This window comes from Poecile atricapillus, chromosome 1 (genome assembly GCF_030490865.1).
Source record: "Poecile atricapillus isolate bPoeAtr1 chromosome 1, bPoeAtr1.hap1, whole genome shotgun sequence".
NCBI lineage: Eukaryota > Metazoa > Chordata > Aves > Passeriformes > Paridae > Poecile > Poecile atricapillus.
Window position 1 is genome coordinate 97,618,466 of NC_081249.1, and position 25,399 is coordinate 97,643,864.

Sequence of the window (25,399 nt, forward strand, 5' to 3'; positions counted from 1 at the left end):
TGCTCAATATAAAATAATAAAACTTGCCAGTATATTCATCTTGCAACCAACAAAACTGTTTTGTGCAGACAACAGTAAACCTGTATTTTTAACCACTAATCTTTGTTCCTCCAATACAAATTAACCATATTAAAGCTTTGCTTCATTCTAGAGCATGCACAGTATTATTGAACAACCTGTAAAGATAAAGTCAGCTTGCAAATGTGCAGCCACTGACAAAAATACTTGCTAAATATTTATATTAACTCTGTTATTTTTAGTGAGATTCAAGTAAATTAACTTTATTAATACTGAAGCAGAGAACAAAATAGGAAGAAAAAAAAACTTAAGTCAAAGGATCATAAAGTATTTTTAAAATTCCATGACTATCAAAGTACTCACTAGCATGCCAGATTTTAATGAATGGAATACAGTAGTTCCATCCATTAGCTTTTCCATCAATATCCCTCTCTGTCACTTTTGTTTTGAACTAAAACTTCAATTGTGTTAATCTAAATATATACTGCCACTTTTTCAGATGAAGGTTATTTCTTACTCTTTACAGGTTAGTGAAACTGTCTTGACTACAGCAAGTCAACTGTCTTGACTTGATACATAGCAAGCATGTCTTCTAGGCTGATTTTTTCATCAAGCATTCCTTGGACAAAGGATTACCACTACAGCCTGATTGTTTTTATAAACTGGCTTTACTTTACTTTCAAAGAGCTTCTATTGACTAAACAGCAAGTGTAGCACTTGAAAGTGATTATTTCCAACTTTTTTTCCATCTCTTTACAGAATAAAAGCAGACTTTTATTCTTTCATGTTTCTAATTTTTAATGGAAAACAATGCCACATAAGATTAGGAAAAGGAAACAATTTCTTTTTATAACCTAAAAATAAAATTATATGTGCTTATAAGTTTAGGCATATATTTCATAAAAATGGATCCTTTCTTCTATAATCTTTCTCTGTGCTCCTGCTTGCATGGCAAGCAGCTTCCATCATGCAGGCTAGTGTTGAAGGCATCCTAAAACAAATACCTTATCACTGAATACAAAATACTTCTGGAGATGGAGAAGCAGAGACCAAAATTTTCTAAAAATCACATAAAAATGCGATTGACAAAAGATACATTTAGGTCCATTAGAGGAGCCTTCTTTTCTACATGCTAAATTCAGGAGTCAGCACTGCCTGCTCTTCAAGAAATTCCCAAAGTTGCTAACTTGGGCTTTATCATACCTACTAACACAGCTCTATTTTTAGTTGGTGGCCATGGTCCGCCCCCACAAGCACAGCTGCTCCCTATACAGACCCTGCAGGCAAGTATGGGGAAGGGATGTAACACAGAGCTGCTGCAGACCAGAAATGGGTACTGGTACCCTCACTGCAATAGAATACTTCCAGACATCTCTAACCAAAAATACTGTATGGTCAGAAAAACACCTACTTCCCCAGCTTATTGTGCCATCCTATACTATACTCTGAAGATGAACTGAAATCCTACAGAAAACTATGTCAGGTTAGACATTGCAAGAGTTATTTTGTATAACCCTAGCAGCAAAACTATCATCAGCTTTATCATAAAGGAAATTAATGTATGGAAAGCCTACAGGACTGATTCCCCTAACTGCACTTTTTGAGAGCTTTCACACCTGCCTAAAATGGGTATAAATTGTATGGTACCTTAAAATTTGGCAACAACATCATGCACACTTTCATAAGGCATAAATAATTATACAAAAGACAACAAGGAAAATATCAGACTGTGTGTATATCACCTCACAACCAGCTCAGACATGACTGTCAACACCACATTACTTGTAAAATAATGTTTGAAAGAGACCTTTCACTAACATACAAAATGCTGTTTGATTTTATAAGAATAACAAAGTAAAAGAAAAAGTGCATGTACCTCTCCTCTACACAACTAGATATGAATCAAGGCTCTAAATTAATTATAAGAATTTACAAGCCATTATTTTTTCATTAGGATCTTTTGTGGTTTTAAAATCCTTGTCTTCCTCTGCAATCTGAATAAATAGTTGCCTCTGAGTAACTCTGGTACTAATACTTCCTTTGTTCTCATTTGACACTACCCACCCCCAAGCACTGGAGATGATAAAAAAAAAAATCTAAAATTTAAATACTGCCTTACAACAACTGCAGTCACAGCCTGTTTGCATTTATGCTGAGAACAAGCTGTCATAATACTGCTCTACCATTTGTAACCTCCACGCGTTGTCACCTGCCCTCTGCAACAAGAGTCTCTTTGTCTGAAAAGTGTGTTTGTGTAACATTCCTTTTTTAATTTAAACTATAGCCAAAAATAGCAAACAGCTTGTGCTCCACCAGATCTGCACTGAAGCTCAGCTACTCATGTGGGTCAGGTACAGTAATAAACCAAAGGGTTTATTAAAGCTGTTTCGTTTACATCTGGTTTTACATCTCATCTACGGAAGGGAGAAGAGGGTGGAAATTCTCACTGTAACATAAAAGCTTAAAAAAACCCCAAAAACATTGCATTTCCTCCTCCCCGTCTACTGCAACCTCATCTAATCAGTCATGCATCCATTTTTCCTCAGAAGTAACCTCTTTGTTAGAGGCTATTTACTGTAGCCAAGTTCTTATACTAAATAAAAATCTAGCGCAGGAATCATCTAAAAATACAGGTAAATAAATACAAGAGAGGAAAAAACAAATATTAGATTCCTTTCTCTCAGCTTCAGCAAGATTAAACAGTCAATATATCTCTAAAATGTAGAGACAGTTTAAGTTTAGGGGTTTACATACAATGTTAAGCAACAGATTGATGGCATGTATAGCTTAGCTCAGAATTTACTGGAGACCAAAAACTACATAATATGCTTGGAAAACGGAACAAATCAGGAAGCCCATAACTTTTATTTGACAATTACCAAGTTATCTATGTGATGTCAACCAAAAGCCAAAACTGGCTCTATGAAAAGGGCCATTAACATCTTTTTCTGAATCTCTACCTTCTATTTGTCAAACAAAAAAAAACATCAGCCAAAACAATCTTAACTTCTCCAAACAAAATCACCCTGAATTAAAACTGCTCTTCCTGATCCATCCCACAATCAACAAAACCTCCTCTGCCTGGAGACACGAACAAGTTGTGAGGCTAGCTAAGTTATAAACTTCTTAAATTCCTATAAATTAAACAGCAGGTTTGTGATACAAGCAGAGGTAATCCAAGGAAGCAGACAAGACACACAAGACAGAAGTACACAAGGGGCTACTGCATCGCAGCAGGCACACCTGACTCCCATCCTGATACTATTTTTAACCTCTTATTAAGTCTGTACTTTCAGGATAAGAAGAAATACATGAGAAATTTCTGCGGCAGAAAGAACATTGTGTACATTAATGTAGCAGTTCAAGGACTTGATCCAAGAACCATAACTGATCACACCTGTCAACATGGACTTAAGGAAGAGAAATGGAATATTCTATAAACCCAGTAACCAGCATCAACAGTAACAAAGGAGAACTTGATCTATCATTTGAATTGCAGGTACAAGACTTCCTTAGAAGACTTAAGAGAGTATAAGAATTCTGCACCAACACTTAAACAAGCTGTACAATATAGAAACACGTAATTTGAATCAAGACACCAAACGGCCAGATGCACAAGAGAATTTGATAAGACATTTTAGACAGGAACAGAAATGGTTTTGTGATCACCTTGAAGGACTTCTTTGACTGACATATACTTCATACACACCTTTCTACACTGACCACAAAACCGTCACAGGTCTTCTCCTGACATCTTCATCCATACCATCCACTGCTTAAGAAATATCCATCTTCCACTTCTGGAATACCACTTTAAAACAAACAGCCATCCAACTCTGGCTGAACCAAGGACCATTTTAAGAGGATTATTAAAAATATACACCCTGGTTTTATACTTTTCTGCCTCTCCTCATATAAAGGGCCTATAGCAGAAGGCAGTCAATATTAAAAGTCAGAGGAAAAGTTCCATTTCAAGACATTCTTCTAAGATATGATTTACAGGAAATCACAGGAAACCTCCCACTTATCTCCATTAGTAAGAACTGAAGACTATGTCCAGCACCTTGAATGAATCCAAATGTACTCTCCCCACTGCCACTTTATTCTTTAGTCTTATTATTGTAACTTATGTGCTTGATTTCTACACCTGGATAACACATTTGTCTCAAAAACTGCCATTCTACAAAGTTTTTATTTTTTCTGAATTGCTAATTCTGGAATACAGCAAAAGGGAAGGAAGTTTGGACTTCACAGACATGATGTTTTCCAGCTTTAGTTTACTTCCCAATAAACAAAGGGCGACGAAGAAAAGCAACAAAAAGCAGAAAAGACAGCCCCAAAAGCCTCAAAGACACAGAAAACCTTTTTAGAGTAGATGAGTCTGAACCAGTAATTCTAATAAACTTGCGTTAATAACCTTTTAAAAAGTAAAATCTGTGAGAAAAAGTAAAATGAATTCATTCACAGAAAGACTTCTGTACAGCCTGTATGTAATACAGTTTACAGAACTTAATGGACATATCTCTTACTTCATTAAGCAAGAAGACTGAAAGGACATAATTTTGTAGAAGACACCATACTCAGAAAATGGATACAGTTAAGCACAAGAAACAAACTTGCAAACCCTATTTTCCCTTCTTAGCAAGACTTATCCAATAGAGTACAGAATGACAGCACCATCTACTCTTAAATGGCTATCATATGCATTTGATATGGAAACAAGATACTGTATCAGTCAGATAACCTACAAATGGCTAACACCAAAGCTTACACTGCCTAAGTGCTGCTTCTCTAACTTGTTTCTTCCACAAGGATCTTTGAAAACTAAAATCTCTGATAAATTATTCACAATAGAGTAAGTCTTGTGCCATCACACAAATAAAATCACATGTATATTGGCACTGGTTCCTAAATGTACCATCACTATAGAAATTAGTCAATAATGCTAAAGAGGTTAAAATTATACCAATCAAATTTATGAAGAATGAAGCATTTCTCTTTTCTATGATGCCCTTTTATCCACAAACCAAAACAGAATAAGAATGAAAAACCACAGAAACTGTCCAGGTGCCAACATTTGCCTTACCTTTTTTTAAAATTTACTATTTCCCCAATATTTCTACTACAAATTGACTACTTTAATGACAGTCATTTTAGAAACCTCTTCAAAAATACAATCTTCAATTGATCAGTGCTACAATTACATTATAATACTAACAAATGAGGTTAATGCAAGCATATCTGGAAGCAAAGAAACTATTAAAACACTCTAAAGCTATTAAACACATTTACAACTTCTTTGCTAAGTTACCAAGAATTAGCATGATCAAGAGTATATTGAAGCACTCCTCAGCAGTGCTCCAACACCTAGTCATAGCTCAGCAAAAAAGTACACCTTCATTCAACTTAAAACTAGGACACATGAACAGATTAAGCATCACCAGTAGATGAAAAAGGATGCACTGAAATCATACAGACTTTTACTTGGAAAGACATGGGTCATGATCTAATGAAGTCATTCTTACAATTTTTTCATTTAAGCATTCTGACAGTCAAAATGCAATTTGTATAGGAAACACAACTAACAATTTGAACACAAGAAAAACATTTCTATTACGCTTCTTTTCTCAAGCCGTGAACTCCATCAGTTAAGCAAAATAAGATAGCTGTCAACTTCTGAAATACTAATTTTAAAAGCCTGAAAGTTATTGTGATTCAGTGCACTTCATTAGTATGATTTGGTTTAAAATTGCTCCTCTCCAACCATCTCAGAAGAATGGCCCAAATAGACAGTAAATATGCTATCTACACCCTCTTCAAAAATTCTGTGCTTCACAAAAGACATCCCTCTAGCACCACTGTTACCATACTACAGAAAATGAAATGGGTAACCAGAAAGAAGCAACTCTAGCAACTAGATAAGAGTTACTAACATATTGCCTGGATTACTGTACAGAGCTTATAGCAAGTATTTTGAAGGAGTGTCACTGAAATTGGCTTTAATTTTTGCCAACTTTAAGCAAACCTGTAACTAGATTAGGGTTTCATACAACACAAGTAAGTCAAAATAAAACCTGCTTATATAATCCAACTACTCCTGTCAAATTTCCCTTGTCATGAAAAGTTCATATTTCCTTTGAAACACAATGACTTCTACACATATACCAAATGGGATGCCTAAATTAGGTAGCCATGGGCTCAGCAATGAACAGCTCTCTCAGGAGTTCTGGTAAGAATGCATCCACATTGAAAACATTGCTTTGCACACAAATTCACACACAGAAAACATGCATTTATCAAAATCTTTAACGATCACTAAAACACCTTAAACAGTATATTTTGGTCCTCTTCGAGCATGTCTGCCTAAGTATATTCACATCTGGACAGTCTTGATGTTCTATAAGAAAAAAGTCCTTAGATGTCAAACAAATTTCAGACACCCTACCAAGCCCAAAAGACTACCACAGTAGACTGAGTAGCTATAATCATTGCCAAAGATCTGGTAGGAACATATGTACAATTCAAACATAACAGTAATGACATATACAAGAATGTAGACATTTCACTGCTTCTACCAACAATTTCACCAGCTGTAAAACTATACTACCGCCATGCCTGCCTCAGAGCTCAAGTGCAGACAGACAGAAGAGCAGGAATTCAATCCTCCATTCGCTTGATATCTCATTCCTCACTATCTCCTTTAAAAAGAGACTTCAGATAGAGCATTGTCTCTTTCGTTTGAATAGATTTACAGTAAAACCACACAAGGCAAAGACTAATGGCCACAACCATGTTCAATCCCCCCTCTTCCCAAAACAAGACTGCAGATCTTGCACAGAATTTCCTGAATTTTTTTTTTTTTAAATATTAGGTAATCAAATCAAATATTAAAAACCTCTTCAGTTACCACCAAGAGTGCAGATAAAGTGGACGTTAATTCCTTTTATTAAAACTGAACTGTTGCAAATCAAGAATCCATTATGTTTCTGAAAAGGTTTCTCAACATGAAGCTAACATTATAATTTCCTTATCATAAAATTACATAATATATGAAAAGTGTGAATATTGTTTTGCATCATTTCATCGCTTGTGAAAACTCTAAGTCAATATCCATCATGGCTCCCAAAGTTTAAGGATCTAGGGTAGGGAGGGAGGTCAAGCTCAATCCAAGTTAACAGTCCCTCTCTCTACCACAGGAAAAGCTACATACTGTAAGTCCTGTGAATAAGCAATTACAATGAAATGAATGTTTTATGAAGGAAATGCACTTGGTTTTAAAGGTCACAAAGTGACAGATAAGAGCATTCAGCAAAACAAATCCAGCAAATTACTGATTGACCTGCAGGGTCAATGAATCCAAGCAATAAATATTTCTGCTCTTTGAATAATTAAAAATGCACAATGGCTGCAGACAACAGTGTTAAGAATACAGATACACCAGATGATCTACTTCATATTTAAGTACTTCACTTACCTGTCCTGTGACTGCTCTTCGTACATTCTTTCCTTTCCTTCTTTAAAGAGTCTTATGGCCCGTTTTGATTTTTTCATAAGACTGTCAATGTAGATTTTAAAATACTCATTCTCACTGAGTTGTGCGAGTTTCTGGTTGTCATCGTATTTGCTCAGTATAAGTCGCAAATGTTGGTAAGTATCAGGTAGAATGTCAAGTATGTAAGGTGGACTGTTTTTGAGTTGAAGCTTTGGGTTTTGGCACAATCTTACCTATAAGCAAAAACAAGAGAATGTAAAAGACAAGAAATCCACTGTGACAAAAACTGATCTGATATCTTCAGATTTATCAGGTTTAACATAGTTCTCTAACCTCCAATCCCAAAGAATTAAATCGTACTTCATTTATATTCTGTGAAATTCCAATACAGTTTCTGATGTCAAAAGGGACAAAATTTGACTTAATCTTGTCACATCTATAAAAAGCAAACAAGCTTACCTACATATTTGTGGGTTTGCCCTTCAAGTATGTCTTTTCCTGCCTAATACACGCTAAGGAGTATATCAAAACACAGCATGCAACAAATGCCAAGAGCACTACTTTCATACAGCTCTGTTTGCTGCAGGTAACTTAGCTACAGGTGTTTAAGTATCTGCTAAGAATTGACATAAATTACTTTGTCATCTGCTGTCTCTCTTTATCTAACAATATAGCCTCTTAGACCCTAGGGAAATTTAATTTTGAAAGCTCTGCACGTAAGAAAATGGTCTGAACTGTGACAGTGGTTCAAAAATTATTACCTATAAAGGACAGACTTTAGGTCACTCAAAAAGAGATATTATAAACCAGGAAACAAAAATATTATAAACTGATTGTTTTCCAGCTCCTGGCTGGAATAGAAGTTCAGTACTCTGCTTTTGGCTGGATGAGGAGGTGCCCACTACAGCTTTGTTCTCATTCCCCTACCTGTAACAAAAGACTCATAGGTCAAGACAAGGACAGGAAGAGCTCATTCACAAAATACTGTCACAGGTAACAAAAGACTCATAGGTCAAGACAAGGACAGGGAGAGCTCATTCACAAAATACTGTCACAGGTATTTAATATTAACGTACTTAGCCTCGACTTGGAGAACTTAATTCATTTAATTACCAATCAAATCAGAGTAGGGTAACAAGAAAATAAAACCAAACCTTGAAAACACATTACACCCACCACTCCCTCCTTCCTGTGCCTAACTTTATTTTCCACTCTACCTCCTCCCTCGCAGCAGCACAGGGGGATGGTGAATGGGGGCTGTGGTCAGTTCATCACACCTTGTCTGCCATGCTCCCTCCACAGTGGGAGAACTCCTCACACTCTTCCCTTGCTCCAGACAGGGGTCCCTCCACAGGAGACAGCTGTCTTTGAACTTCCCCAACATGAGTCTTTCTCACAGACCACGGTTCTTCATGAACTCCTCTAGAACATATTCCCTCCACAGGGTGCAGCCCTTCAGGAACAGACTGCTCCAGCATGGGTCCTCTGCAGGGTCACAAGTCCTGCCAGGAAACCTGCTCCAGTGTGGGCTCCCATCTCCATGGGACCACAGATCCTGCCAGGAGCCTGTTCTAGCACACACTAGACACGTTAAGGTGTCACAGCCTCCTTCAAGCCTCAGCCTGCTCTGGCGTGGGGTCCTCCATGGCTTACAGTGAAAGCCAGCTCCACTGTGGACCTGCACGGTCTTCACCGTGGGCCACAGGGGCATTCTGCTCCAGCACCCAGAACACATCCCCCTCTTTCACTGAGCTGCATGGCTGCAGAGTTCTTTCTCTCACACATGCACACTTCCCTCTTCCTTGGCTGCAATTTGCTTCTGCACAGTAGCTTTTCTCCCCCTTCCTTTCAGACATGGGGCATCACTGTGGCTGATGGGATCAGCCCTGGCCAGCAGCAGGTCCAGCTTGGAGCCAGCTGGCCTGTTGGACAGGGAGAAGCTTCTGGCAGTAACTCAGCAAAACTACCCCTGTAGTTCCCCTCACTACTAAAACTCTGCCACTTAAACCAAATAGAAGAAAACATCTCAATGGACTTGGAATCATTGTGATCCCAAATGGCACAAATATTAATTGAATATATATTACTCAGTAAGTTCAGACTAATAGAATACCTTTATTTGAATCCAGCTCTACTGGAATTGTTACTGGAATTGAAAGGTACTCTTTGTTTCCTACACATCCTTAATGTAAAAAGGTTAGAATTGTCTCCCGGCTATCTAGATTTTCTGATAGTTTGTTCTGTAATTTTCTGTTCTAGAAAGAAAAGAGACTAAAACTAACAGGTAGTTTTTGACTGCTGTTGCACTGAGCTATTCAGGCTCAGCTAAAACATTGCATAGAGGCACTTTCTAGATGTGTGTGCAGCTGTACATATGCAAATACTTATAAAAAAATTAAGACCATGTGGTATAAATGTTTTATAAGCATCATTTGGAGATTGCCACATTATATATTAGTGACTTTGACATTCTTTTGAAGTAACTAATGAGGTTATAAAAACATCTTAATACTGCTGAAAGTAGATTCCTATTCCTACTAATCTATCAGCTTGAAAAAAGTACATCCTTGAGCTTTTCTGGGTGAGTAGGGAACAAACCTGTATCCTCTAACACTCACCTCTTTAAACTCAAAACTTTATCGCTATTGCTGACCTCTCTTGTAATTTCTACATCTACACCATTAAGAAATTCACTGCCTAAAGATTGCTGCCACTAACAGACCTTCATGCACTCCAAACAGCAAACAGGTAACATTTTGTGTCTGAAACATACAGTGCAGGAACACAACCAGGCAATTAGACTGAGGTAACAGAAGGTCATAGTTAGAAAAGTGGTGATAGAGTGGACAAAAGTCAAGCACTAAGTTTTTAAAAAGTCTACCACCATTCAAAACAGTATTTAAAACATGACATTAGCAATAGCTCTCCTCATTTCACTGATTGTTATTTTAGTAATTTCTATTATTCTTTCAACTTTTTGACCAAGTAATACATCAGGAAGCCTTCTGATGTGTTGTAGGACAGTCCTTATCCCAGGGAAATTTACATCTCAGTAGGAATAAAAACAAACAGAAGCAGGCAAATATGAACACATGAGCTGCTCAACATGCTGAAGAGTGGTTCAGAGACTCAACACCAGAAGTTTGGTATTTCTAGACATAAACTGCGAAGTTCCACTGCAAGCTCTCAAAAATAATTTAATGGCTTATAAAGGAAGCTGAGAACAAGCTGGAAGGAAACAAAAAAAAGTAAAGCATATTTGATCATCTCTTAACCAGTAATGAACTCTGAAACTGCAATCTACAACTGCAAGAGCTTTGAAACTGTGAATAACTTGTTTATGTTTTATGTGATAAAGATAAGGTCATCAGGATAAAAAAAAAGGGACAACAGGGTCCCAGTTGAGGGTTAGGAGATGTCTAAGGTAGGGTTCTCAAAGAATAAAGATTGGCTATGATAGCATTCTTTCAAGATCAGAAAAGCACTGAAGTTAGCCTGACAGAATTCTCTAAGGAGATGTCAGAAACACAGACAAAGAATCTAACATGTGTAGCTAGACCTGAAAATCATCCATAGATGATGAGACATACATGAATTTCTTTTAGTAGAAAATTAAGAACTGGAATCCCAAATACAGAAGTGAAAATCTTTATGAAAACCAGATTTTTTACCTCTGAACTTTGAGTTCACTGTGATTTCTGGTTTAGTGAAAACTTGAAACCAAACTGACATTCTTCACAAGACCAACTACAGGTGACACAAATCTATCACTGATCAGGCCTTACAACTCTCTGAAGTAAAATCACAAGGGAAAAAAAAATCTGAAAGATCAAAATGTTTATTTAGAGAAAAGTCAGCAATGAGAGCAGACCACAAGCAGAAAAGGCTGCAATCATTCTGAATTACTTATTTACCCTAACTTAAATCTCATGAACAAAGAATTAATTATCTTTCTGAAGTCTACCTTTTCAATCAGACGTGCCAACAAGCAGAACAGAAGTGATTTCATATATGTCAGAAATACCATTAAAATATTAAAACAAGAAAAAGCAATTTGCTCATGCTGGTTGCTGTATTTTCAACAGTCAGCCCATTCAGCTAATACAAAAAGAATATCCCATTACAAGGAAGAACTATTTTCTCTTTCGGAAGTTCTAGAAAGTTTTCTTCATTTTCACATCATTGTATACAAGATAGCTTACAAAGACTCACTTTCTGCTAAATTTGGAGAGATAAATAACAGCACATTACCAGAACATTCAATTTCAGAACAATGTTTCAAGAAAACCATACAAAAATTCTTCAACACCTTCATTAGTTTTATGCATTATAATTGAAAAAAATACTAATATTACGTTCAAATCAGTGATCCACTGAAGTAGTATAAGGTTTCCTTCACTTTACAGAGTACACAAGGCTTCAAAGGAAGTAAGTCTGTAAGGAGATGGTTGGTAAACCATATGGTTTCCAGTCAGGATGTCCTGACACATACCACAGCAGTTCACAATTAAAAGTAAGCAGTAAGAAATGACACCTGCTGACGCAAAAGATTTGCCAAGACCTTTCTTCAAAAGAAAACAGAACTCAAAACAAATAAACACAAAAAAACCCCAACACCCCTAAAATAAAAAGTTCTATATTGCACTTTACAAGGCAACTCTCACCAACACATTAGGAACGGACATGAATCATATCTCTGTGTGATTTTTGTATTGTTATGACTGGAAGTAAACATGTATATATTTAGCAAGCACTCAGTGGTGAAAAATGAAAAGCAGCAAGCAAGTTTGTCAAAAAATATCTCTCTTACTGAGGCAAACTGAGAAAAAATTAAGCTCCTTTCACTAGCTCACACTCAGGGAAAATCCAAGTACTTAATCCAGAATCACAGAAACAATAAGAGTGCAATTCTGTGAAAACTGAGGCATTACCTTGATCTACCAGAAAATGATTTTGAAACAGTTAACTCCAGAACTTCCAGACAAGTTACCTCTAGTTTCTTTGAAGAAAAAAAATTAACCCCTTCTCCTTGGCCACCCCTAACCAAAATAAATGCCACTACTCATAACACTTTTGAAGATATTTGACTTAAATTATAAGGCATTATTTCATAGCATCATCGGAGATGAGAGTAATGGAGGCCTATTGTATACAGACAATTAATTTCTTGCTAAAAACTATCTTCTAGTCACTCTTTAAAGCAAATTTGAAGGCCTTTGACTCACTTGACAAAAGGACTCTTGTTAAAACAAAGTACAGCAGTCTTAACACAATCTGTTTAAACACCTAAGGCTAGTCAAAAAGACAATACAAGGAAAGTAACTCAGCTAAAACAGAGTAAGTATCTAATGAGTAGGACATCCGCTAAAGACTGTTTTCAGCCTCAGTGAATGGGTCAGAACAACTGGAGCATCAGTGCTCACACACTTCCAAAACTACACTTCCAAACTGCCTCACTGAACAAAGCTGCTTCTTCTGCCACACTGCACAAAATAGCTAAAGAACTATAAAACACCTTGACATAGCACAAACAGTATAAAGGTAGACCTGCTGTTAAGATACCATAACAACTCTCTAGCAATCCTCAACATCCAATGCAACCAACCATAAATTCTGAAAACCTTAATCAGGAGGGGACAATAAGGAAAATAGTCGAAGTTTGAACATTATGGTTCTTTGACAGAGATTTCTTGTTGCCTGAAGTCACCTGAACTGCAATGCATTTCATTTTCCATAGGGAAAAAAGTTCTTGTCAGAATATAAGTAGAAGTGACCCAAACACCTATCTTTTTGACTGAGAATACAGAAAGTGTTTGTTCAACCACACTGCAACTGTATGTTTCCATAGCGGAAGAATAAACACTAAGACTCCTGATACCACAGACACAAGGACAGTTGACTTTGGAGGGTAATTTTACCTTCTTCCAATTAGAAAGAGAGAAGCTTCTGTTTCCATGTTTAATTTTGTATTCTTTTTCCATAACCAGCATACACATGATGTAAGATTTCCTACCAACTTTGACCATAGAATCAATTACACAAAGTTTTGCAAAGGATAACCAACACACACCTAGTTTCAACTACCATGCTCTGTATACTCAGATGCTGACAGATGTTAACTTGAAACCACAATACTAAACTGCAGAGGTAACACAGCTTTTACTCGCCAAGTTGACAGTATGAGCTTTGGAGAAGCACTCTACTTTGCTCTTAAATAATTCCTAAATAGCAAATCAATTCCATCTGCATTTATACAGTCAAACAACTGGTGGGCCATGACAGTGCACCAAATAGTTTAGGCAATGTTGTTAATCTTCATAGCAGAAAATTTCATTATTTTCAGGCCCAATGAATAGGAGGAATGACAAGTGATTACAAGTTGATGAAATACACCTACTTTAGAAAACCCCATTCATAATGTGTCACGATTTTATCAGCTTGAATCCCACACGAGTGAAGTGTAAAAAAATAGTACTGACAAGTCAAAATAGCCCAAGCAGTAAACAGACCTAACTACTCCAATGTTTACATAGCAGTAACTCTCTCCCAAAGTTGGTCTCAACATACCATTATTCTCTAATGGTAATACATGCCTAAGGTCTAGGTTTTAAAAGTCCTTAGGTTTATAATCACAGAAAAAATACCTCATGTATCTTATACACAGTTTAAAGGAAGACCTGAGTTATTTGTTAACAATATTTATTTTTCATTTATTTACAGGATACAAACTTTCTAAAATATAGATCGTGTTTTAAAAACAGTAATTTGCTTCCTACAAGTCCAGAGATATATGGTCAACTTTCTTATACAATGCAAGCAGTAAAAAGCAAGGCTAGCCTTCTAAACCATGAAAGAAATATTATCTTTTGCACTGCACAGGAATTGAAATATTTTTGTTTCTTAATGATAAGAACCCATGAGAAAAGCAGTAGAGAAACCTGATTGATGCTAACACTTGTTTTCCCTTTAATAATGCAGTTAATACTGTAAATTCACATAAGGCATATCAATAGACCACAAAAAGTATAGATCCCAGTACATGAAGTATAAAAAGGAAAGATATATAGACAGATAGCAATTTACCTTCATTGATTATCTACATGCAGATTTTTTTTTTTTTAATTCCCTGCAAGAATGTTGCTTATGGCAACTTTTACAAACAAGGATCTAAGCAGGAGAACTACACCAACATTCTGTCCTGCTAAAGAACTCTTTTTCAAAATCCATTCTTGTTTTCAGACTGATAATAGAAGTTTAAAAAGAAAGTACTCAAACAGAACTGCAATATTCTGCCTATTCCAACCTAAAGTATCAGCCCATGGAACACTGATCTTATCATGAAATCTGAACAATTTGAAAGCACGACAACCAATTCTACACAAAGGAGTTTGCATAGTGCCTAGGTAGACAGAATTTTTGCACACCACAAAACTACCCTCATAGTACAGTTCTTATAGGGTAGGAATGTTTGTAATATTGGTTAATCCCTCCTTGCAAACAAGTAACTCATACAGAAAATCTCATATGCTAGAGGACAAAATTACAGAAAGAAACGAAGGAAAGGTTGAAGATGGCAATTTTAAAAAAGATAAAAATGCAAACTAGAAATTATTGAGCTCTACCACTAGTTTTTAAGGCTGCTCTTTTTTCAGTGTTTGGTCAAGATAAAAGCTTTGCTTTGTTTCCATTATTCGTTTTCTTAACATCATCAGAATGCAGGAAAACTTCAGCTACCTTACTACAGTAATAAGATGGTTATCACAACTACTGTAGTTAAAGAATAAACAAGCATAATAACTGTTATTACAACAAGTAAAATAGGCCTCCAAGCCACAACCTTACCATGGGTAGCACCCCAGTGACTTGGCAGAGCTACTGCCTTCAATAGGTATTAATTTGATCCCTGACCCACCACAGAAATCAGTCATAGGACACACTCCAGAAATGGGATTTAAAACAACAGTTGATCGAGCAGGTTTCTATTTCTGATTTTAATCCCTGGGTTTGATCTAGGCAGAGGAAAAAATGACCTTCCTGTGCCTGCTGCCACACAAGACTATGAGATTTAAATTTGTTTGCCAGCATATTAAATTTGCTCAAACACATCCTTTCACTACAAGTACCAAATGCTAAAAACTCAACCAACAAGCTAGAGCATTCTCACACTATGACATCATCCTGTCTGGTATACTTTAATACAATTTGGAAATAAAATTTGATTAACTGAGAGCAGCTTAAAGAGGATACATTAAAGACCCAAATTGAGGACACTTATCCAGTAAAATTAAAAAGGCAGCACAGCACAATGTCCAGCCTTTCCAGTGACTTCTACCAAACAGGCCTTCCTGGCTGTTCTGATGGGCTGTGACAAATACAGTTTCCTGTATTGGATGAGTAAAAGCAATCCAGAAGCCTAAGCAGTGGGATAAAGACTTTCTGATAACTGTGATTATACAAACAAATCAGGGTATAATCTTACTATATAGATCTGTAAAAGGCCTGACACAGGGAAATCAGAGCTCTGCATTCCCCACGTGGTTTCAACAACAAACCAGATTCCTAGTTTCCAAGCTGAAAACTTCCTCCTACTGAAGAAGAGTACCTACTTTTGAGTATTTATACTTGCAGTTCTTAGCACAAGAGAATTCACTGCTAACAGCATCCTGACCATTGAGGGGAAAAATGTCAACAGTCTTTGTGATAATACCCATTTTTATTAAAGCTGGGGTTTCAGTTTATAATTGCTATCAGAAAACACAGTGGAAATACAGATACTATTCTTGGAGCATCAAAAAAGAGCCTACAAAGATTTCAAAAACAGTTTAACACTTGTAAAGGCACATTACATGAAATAGTCACTACCCTGCCAGTATAACTAATTATGAACACTAAGAAATGTTGAACATCTTATTTCACAAGAGCCACACGGACTGCAAAGAGTTGCACTAAATCACAGAGAATCACAGAGTTAAAAATTAGTAACTATACTGCCATACAGACCCAAGGCCAACAGGTTGTAATCCTCACTGCTCAGCAGTTCCAAGAGGAAGCTTTTAAGTATCACCCCATGTGCAAAGCAGAGTGCCTGCATCTCCTGAACAGCAAGCCATGTTACAATCAAATTCTTCCTATCACTGGTAAGACACTCTCCTTGATAATCTATCATTATACAAGCTGTCATTTCAAAGAATACTAAACAAAATGTATCAGGGTGGTGAGGGAAAGCATAAGAGTTAAAAAGCTACCGTCTATCCCCCCACTTCCTGAAAAATGAGTTTCAGTATAGTGTATTTCTAGTTTCAAAATTAATAGTAGACATACTTATAAATCATTAAAATGCAGAACACATACTCAAAAAGTTAGGCATGCCATACTAATCTGTTTACTAAACTGACAAGAGTGACATCCACCAGTACCCACGCACATTCCTAAAAGCACAAACACATCTATGCTGCCATCACCAATATATCTCACAGGACAATTAGCTTAACTGAAGTTTAATACTTCAGAGGTCTTGTTTGCAGACTAACAGTGTGATACAACATGAAACACAGAATATGTGATTACAAGTCTAAGTTAAGCAGCTTTTGGTTAGGACAGCTCTTCAACTTTGAGTCATTTTAAAGGATCTGAAAATAACAATAGCCTAAGGCAAACACACACATTTGTTTTCCTTCCACAAACCAAGATTTAAAAAAACATAGCCAGAGGCCACTGGAACAGAAAAACAAAAAAAAAAAAAAACCCAAAAAACAAATGATGCTTAAATAACCTAAAACATAAGTCCCCTAACTTCCCGAGGCACACGCAGCACAGCACTCAGAGCTGCAAGAAGCCCTTCGCCCCGGTGTACCTATTTAAATAGCCCCATTCCTCACTGTGCGTATACACGGACGCACAGAGACACCCACCACTTTGTCCATAAGCTTCCAGGTCTTCTCCACAGTCCTGCGGTCGGCAGCTGCCTGCTTGGGGGGGCCCACAGCATCCTGAATGGCATCGATGAAGCCCAGGATCCGTCCCTTGCGCGGGTTCCGGCCGTTCAGGGAATTGGCCATCTGGGAGCCAAGCTGGCCGCAACGACAGAGAAACACAGGCTCACAAGGTGCTCCGAAAACATCTTGTCATAGAACCCGCCGCAGCCTGCGAGGCAACACTTCCTTCTCCACGGGCAGGAAAGGGCAAGATCAGAGCATGTTTAGGAACAAGCTTAACTTTTCACGACAAACAGCGTAAACCCACCTGGCCCGGGTTTACATTGGCAGAAGCGATCTCGGATTTATTGTCAACACCGACAGTCGGGAGGGGGGAACGCACCCGCGCCCGGCTCCGCGCCGCACCCCTGCCCGTCCCTGCGCCCGCCGGCCGCGGGCACATGCCCGGCACGGCACAACAAAAGAGGCCGCGGCGGAGCGGGGGCAAGAGCGGGAGCAGAGGAAGGCAGCGCGGGCAGCAGGCAGGACCCCGCAGGGCAGGCGGGGGCAGCGGCACGCACACGGACCTGGCCGCCGGCGCACGCATACGCACGGACCGGCACCGCGCGGCCGTGTGCCAAGGGCGAGAGCGGCCGCCGGGAGAGCCGGGAGCGGGCGGCCGCAGGGAGGCTCCTCAGCCCCCGCGGCGGAGAGGAGCGCAGGCGAAACGTCTCTCCGGACGAGGCTCTCCTCCCTCCGGCCGCGGTGGCTTCAGTGCCGCGGGAGGCAAGCGGAGCGCATCCCGCCCCGCCGCCCGCGCCCGTCCCGCTCCGCGCCGGCCGCCCCGCAGGACTCTGCCCCGTGCGGCTGCTGCTGGCGGCGGGCGAGCGAGCGCTGCCCCACGGGGAAGCGCGGAGAGCTGCTGCCCCGCCGCCCGTGTCCCCTCCCGTACCCCAGCCCTCCCGGCGGGTGGGTGGGAATGTGCGCGCTTGTGTGGAGAGTCCTAGAGGCGCATGCAAAAGAGACAGAGAGAGAAGAGAGAGAGAGATGCACACGCACAGGTCTGTCTGTGGCACCGCTCGCAGCCCCCGGCAGGCTGTGGTCTCCCCGCACTCCTAGGAAGTGAGGCTGGCTCCCCGGCGGCGGCGGCCCCGCTCCTTCTGCCGCGCCCGCCCCCTCCCCGCGGCGCGCTGGCGGCCGCTCCTCTCCTCGGAACATGCCCACCCCCGGGACAACACTCCGTGCGCGCCTGCGCGCCGCGCCGCCAGCGCGGCCCTCTGCCCGGGGGCGGGAAAGCTGCCGCACCACAGCCAATGGCAAGGGCAGATTCGCTTGATTGACGCGATATCCAGCAAATGGGCGTGGGTATGGGCACGGGGCGGGACAGCGGCCCGGAGCGGGCTCGGGCTGGGGAGGGGGCGGGAAGGAGCGGCCGGCAGGGGTGGGAGCGGTAGCAGAGCCGGCCGGGGTCGGGCCGGGGGAGGTGGGGCTCCGGTCCCACCTGGTCCCGCCGGCTGAGGGACAGCCTGAGGCCTCTGAGGGCCGGTTGCCTTCGTGGGGACGCTGGCATTGTCCCTGTGTGTGGGGTCTCCTGGGGCTGTGGGAGCGTGTCTCTCTCTCCCCTGGGGAGGCTGTGGGACCCCTGCCTGCTGCAGCGTTTAGAGTGTGCTCACGGCTGAGAGCTCCTGCCGCCTTCTGAGTGCGCTGCCTCTGCGCTTCCCCTTCGCGCTTTTGGGAGTTTGCTGGGGGTTTTCTGCTGCCACAAAGAACAAGAACTTTTTTTTCTCTCTGTCTGGTTCCTTTTCTTGTTTCTGGGTTTTTTGTTTGGTTGTTTTTTTGGGTTTCGTTTTTTTTTTGGGGGGGGGGATGGTTTTGGGGGTTTGGGTGGGGTTTTTTTGTTTGGGTTTTTTTTGTTTGTTTTTTGAGGGTTTTTGAGAGTGAGGAAGCTTTGCTGTAAAGCAAGTGCTGAGATTTCCATATTTCCATGCTGGGAATGGGCTGGAGGGCTCTGAAAGGGGGTGAGGGAAAATGTAGGCACTTTCTAGTTTAAAAAGCCCTTTTATATGCGATTATTTTGATAGGAGCACTTCCCCTGGGGATATGATAAATAAAACTCAAGTGATTGTTACGCTTGAACGCTGCAAAAAGTGAGGCTTTACCTGCATAGAGTACAAGACATTTGACTTCAGATCCTTTTGAAGATTGTCCAGGGAGCAATTACACTTTACAAGGGTTAATCTTCTAGTGAGCTGTCATAAAAGAAAACAAAAATGCAACACTTTGTATCAAAGTTTTTATTTTCTAAGGAAAAAATTGTATTAGAGGAGTATTTTTAACCTTCGGCTTTACAAAGTATCTGCAAATGTGGTTTTCGTAGTAGTTTTCTTTCCTAAGATTTTCTTTTTAACGGTTTCCTCTTTTTCTTGTTTTTTTTTTTTTTTTTTCCCCTGCTTTTTCTTGGATTTGACTTTTAATAAAATAGGAGTCAGGAAAAAACAGTAGAAAAACTCGTAGAGTATTTCAGTGTTGCTTTTATTAATGTTGTAATTTATAGGTATTTTTAGTGCAGGTATCTTCCTGGTGATTTAAAATGTGTCATGTTATTCTTTTGAACACGCAAAACAATAAAATCATATCAATAATGTCTTCTTCAAAGGTTGCTCCTCTACAGCTTTTAAATATGAATTACCAGTTACTTGCCTTAAGCTGGAAGGTTCTCATTTTATTGTAGTCCCTGTGAATTGCTCTCTTCACTGTGTTGGTTTAAAACTTCTCTCTGGCAAATGTCCCTATCCCTTTTTTCTTTGGAGTTTGGCTTTCATAAGATTAAGTTGGTAGTGACTTCTCACTCTGTTGCTATCTGTCATTTGGTTGTGAAAAAAGCAGAGGAGCTGACGCTGTTTCGGAACTTGTAAAGTCTTTGGTTCCTGCTCTGGATTGTTTTGTTTTCATTGTTGTTATGTCATTCCCTTCATATCGCACACTCTGCCAAGAGCTGTGATCTGTGAGCTCTTGGTAGCTGTCTGGGGCTGAGTCATGGTGTCTTGCAGTTCATGCGAGTGCAGGCCAGCAGGAGCCAGCAGCTTGGTTCCCTGCATCCCTCTGCATCTGTGCTGTTGTTAAGGGAGTAGCCAGCTCCATGGGGAAACTGAGTGGTTTTCAAGCAGTGTTCTCGCATTGCCTGTGCTGTACAGTAAGCACAGATATTCTGGGAATTGCAGTCCTCAGAAGGTCATGTGAGTACATTGGAAGCAAGCCAGCTGGGAGAGCAGGTGGAAGAGATACCTATGGCTTCAGCATCAAGGCTGTTAAAGATGGGTCAGGATTCTGTGGGCTGTGCTGTGGAAGGACAAGAAGGCACATTACTGCTGATGTGGCTTCAAGCACACAGTGTGACAAGGCTGACAGAAGACAGCTGAGAGGTGAGGCTGAGAGGAGCGGAGCCAACAGCTGCTGTGTTTGAAGTTCAGGACATGCCTTGTTAGCAGTTAGCACATAAAGACTTAGCTAGCCCGCTGGATCTGTGAGGTCCATAAAGATTAAGGGTGGTCACTTAAGGCACTGGAATATTGGTAATGGAATATTGTAATACAGGCCAGCAGCACTGTGTTAATTCCTACTGCCCAGCTTCAGGCTCTCTTGCCAGGCTAAATTAAGAAGCTAACTTCCCGTGTATAGATCCACTGAGACACCACGGGGTGTTCCAGTGCAGAAACCTAGGTCAGGTACTTTAAATCTCTAGGAAAGAGTGTCTTTCTGTTTGGGCTACATGTAAGGTACATATGTAAATTTGGTGTCTAAGGTCCAAAAATTTTGTATATACAATTAAAATGGCTCCACAGATCTCTTTTACTCACGAGCTCTCCAACTAAATGTTTATTCTACTTGTTATTATACAAAATAATATGAGTGTTTGGATCTGTGATTCAGTCACTATGAAATCACTACAGTATATATCATGGTAAATCTGAGGCATCAGATTTTGAGATTTGTATGTTGCATGAGACGGATCCTCAGCCTAAGCAAGTACTAATCAGTCATGTAATGATGATATTAGGATGTTACCCAGGATTTGGTAAAATTCTGTAGTGAAAATTATGGACTGAAGGTGGTTGAGAGTCAGGATATGATGAAGGAATCAAGACAGTGTAAAAGAAGCTTTGAATTGAACTCCCTGAAGTCCCTTTGTAAAGTAGGGATTCTAGGTCTAAGCATTTTACTGAAAAGCAAAATGTGACTTCTTGAAAAGCCCAGCTGCTTGGCAGGGAGAAAACAGATAAAAAAGATTAAGCTAACAGTTACTAACACTAATACTGTAGTATTTTTCATATCTCTTAACTGGTTTGGGTTTTTTGGGGGTTTTGTTTTTGTGGAGGTTTTTTGGTGTTGTTTTTTTTTTTTTTTACTTTCTTGGTGATTCTCATTCATCTGGAGTTATTAGCCTTATGAATGAAATTTTATGTTGATGCTCTTGAATGAATTCCATTCCATCAAAGAGCAATTGACAGGCATTAGAAGCAAGAAAGATGTTTTGGTTTGGTTTTCTTTTTTCACCAGCTATTAAAATATTACTGATTTTCTGCCTTCAGTCAATGCCTGTGGTTTGGGAGCTTTTATCATTTATGTGTTTTTTTCTGTGGTACAAATGGTTTTGTACCCAAATACACTGAAACATAAGAACAATGAAGAGGACAGATGTAGGTTCTATTTATAGCAACATAAATAAGATAAGGCTAATATATAATATGCTGAGTTAAGGGATATGGTAACAATGCTTGTAATGCTTAAGTCATCTGTTTCAAAAATTGAATGTGAAGTGATTTCTTGCTAATTGTAACACAATATCCTGGCTATCCCAGCATCCTTAAACTTTCAAATTTATCTCTTGGTATTTTGACTGAATATGTACAATGTGATGAAAAGGCAGCTGTTTGTGGGTAGCATTCTGTGGTGCAGGGTCAGGCAGTGGTTTAATGGCTGAGCTCTGACAAGGTCATCCTCTTCTCAGCATGTGCAGTGCCCCAGCAAAATGCAGCTGGTCCCTCTTAGCAGGGAAGCTGAAGCTTTAAGGGCCACTGGAACCTACTGGTATTTTGGTGCCCTACCTTTATCTGTTCTGTAAAAAGATCAAACAAACAAGACCAGAAAACAGGAAACCCCCACACCACAACCTAAACAAACAAAACAACCAAAAAAGAGAAAAGATAACAACAGATAACTCTTAAGTTCCAGGACTATTTGCTTAAACACGTTTTGGCTAGCGCATTCTAGATACATACAATATCTTATGCTACCCTTCTTTTCCCATATCAAATTACTGCATAATCGCCCGTAATAGTTGTTAAAAATATTAAAGTGAAGTAAATGCAAAATGCTTACATGTTATTATTTCATAGGGCCCTCAAGAATGCTAGGATCTGTAGATAAAAAAAAAAAAAAATTGTTTATAAGCTGCAAGCCAAATTCATGGGTAATTTTTAAAATAGATTGCAAGGTACTAATCTGAGTTTTATTGTAGCAAACTGAGAGACAGAAAGTGAAACCAATCACCTGTGGCACTCAGTATTCTCTTACTGATAATTTAAATTGGTATAATAATAATAATAGATGTTTTTCCTGCCTTAGTGGGTAATTAGAGAAAATTAGTGATGAGAGTGGCAGTTTGTTGTCAGATTATGATCTAATTTGGCTACTATTGTTTTTCCTTTATTTACTTATATTTTGTTTTTCATAATCATCAACTACTCCAGCTTACTTTTAAAAAAATTTGTTTCTGCTTTCTGGAAGTGACAATATGTTATTTTCAGACATGAAATGTGAATAGTGTAATAGTTAACCCACTTTGCCATTGAACTACTGCAAGAAAGAAAAAAAAAAGACTGCCTTTCCAAGTTTCTGTATGCTGTAAAGATCCATCATTGCTTGAGCAGACTGAGAGTAATACAGTGTTGCTGTATTAGTTCCCTCTGCTGAGTAATTAAACCCTCTTTTTATCCTTGATGTGGAAAGACAAGCTAAATTTAGCTCTATCTGTACCTGTAAATAAAACGAGCCAGGCACTGTTCTTGGGCCCTGAGGCCAGGTAGGCTGGCACAGGAGTGGTGACCACCATCTTTTCTGAAATGACACCAGTGTCACCACCTCCTTACACCCCCAAATAGCAATCCCTGACCTGTGCTGGCCCTGAAGCTCCCAGGGATTTCTTTGGGAAAACACCAGCTGACATGGGCCAAAACTACTCAGCAGTATCTTAATAATCTGCTACCACACTTCATGGTGTGCCTGGGTCATTGTGGCTACAGTAACTGGACAGATATTGTTCCAGTTTGTATGCATATAAATATACATACATACATATACACAATGTAATAGGAGATCTTTCATCTTAATTTTGGTTGGGCTGAAAATAATGAAATTGTTTTCACTGGGCTTCTTGAGGAGTGAAATCTTTAAAGGGCAAGAATTTAACTGACTGAGGCTCTTGTGCTCACGTTTTTAAATCTTTCCTTTACACTAGGAGCAAATCTACTTAACTATGATATTGTTTCCCTTGCAAAATACAGCTCATCCATTTGCCTATGAGTAATTAAAAAATGTGTTCTCTGTTTGCAGAATGAGTATGAAAACTAATTGTGGGGCCAGGCCTGTGTTTGTTTACACACCTCACTAATGAGTTAGTTTACTGTAAACTAGACAGCCCACTTCAAAACACATCTCTGCCTTAATATATTGTATTAAAAAAGTGTGTCAGCTTAATTTTAAAACAACCTACCCCTCAGGGAATGTTCTTCTGTTTCTTTTCTGTTATTAATTGCATCCATCTGCCAGAGCAGGTGCAAAGGCTTTAACTAAGTCCTGTCATTTTAGTACTACCTCTTGAATTTGCTCCATCTGTGCAATAGCATAAAAAAATCAATGTCTATATCTATTTTTTATTTTATTATCCCTCTGTTCCTTCTGAGTACCGTGATTTTAGTTCTGCCAATCTTGGTCTGATAAAACAATCTTTAACTCCAACATCCTTTTTGATGTCTTGCCAAAGTACAACTTGGTTTTCTTGTTTGACTTGATAATTAGGAGGTTTTGTTCTTTTCCATTCAAATAGCCTTTTGAATGGAATTTTGCCCTTTTTAAAAGATTTTCAGCTTGTGGTAAGAAGTTGTAAATTACTTACAGAGACTTTTCATTTTAGGAGTTGCACTTTGACAGGACACAAGCCTGTGTCTACTTCTGCAAGATGAAATAAGCTCAGTTAGTGGAGATTTGAACTGTATTGCTAGCAGCTTTAATTGAAATAGTCACATGAGACACTGTCATAGAGACTTTTCCTTTTGAAAACCGTGTTTTCAGTTGAGTAAGATAGCATTTTAAACAGGGGAATTATACCGTTCTAGGAAATCATAGCTTAAGCATAATGATTTGTTTGCTTAAATTTCTTCTTTTTCGTTGTCACTTCCAATATTCTTGTTCATCCTTCTAAAACAAGACAACTTTTTGTACTATAATCTGCTTGACTCCTTGACTGCAAATTTGTGGTGTATCTTGTGTTTCCTGTATGCCTCAAGTTCTGCTGATTTTTTGTTTGTGAGCAATGACAGGAACCTTTTGTCTTTGACTGGTAAAATAAACAAGTTGGGGTTTTATTCCCTCTGCTTATTTACCTTAATTTAAAATAACTTATTTTTTCCACACTGAAAAGTAAACCATGTATTTTGTAAGGCAAGTCACTGTTTTAACCTTTTGTAACACAAATTGCATTTGGTATTTGTGATTATTTGCTGCATGCTTCAGAGCATTCAGTTATTCTCAGACTTAGCTGATAAGATTTTTACATCAGTTGCTCACTCTTCAGAACACAATTGGTGACTATTTCTATTTCATCTTAAGTACAAGAAGTACTTGTATAAAAGTACAAGATTTTTTTTTTTTTTTCCCCCGCCAAGAGGAAACTGAAAACCAGTGAATCAGACTTCTG

General features: G+C 39.1%; 1 protein-coding gene across 2 annotated transcripts in view; it reads right to left on the bottom strand.

The window, feature by feature from the left end:
* The window catches only part of CBLB (Cbl proto-oncogene B), a 126,674-nt gene extending 108,029 nt beyond the window's left edge, over positions 1 to 18,645 (bottom strand). For both annotated transcript variants that reach the window (XM_058854805.1, XM_058854795.1), the window contains exons 1-3: positions 18,484 to 18,645; positions 17,422 to 17,580; positions 7,493 to 7,743 (exon numbers count right to left, since the gene is read on the bottom strand). In XM_058854805.1, coding sequence (XP_058710788.1) covers positions 7,493 to 7,743; positions 17,422 to 17,580; positions 18,484 to 18,642 — 569 coding nt within the window. In that variant the 5' untranslated portion in view covers positions 18,643 to 18,645. The remainder of the gene's footprint in view (positions 1 to 7,492; positions 7,744 to 17,421; positions 17,581 to 18,483) is intronic.
* Between the last annotated feature and the right edge of the window lie 6,754 nt (positions 18,646 to 25,399).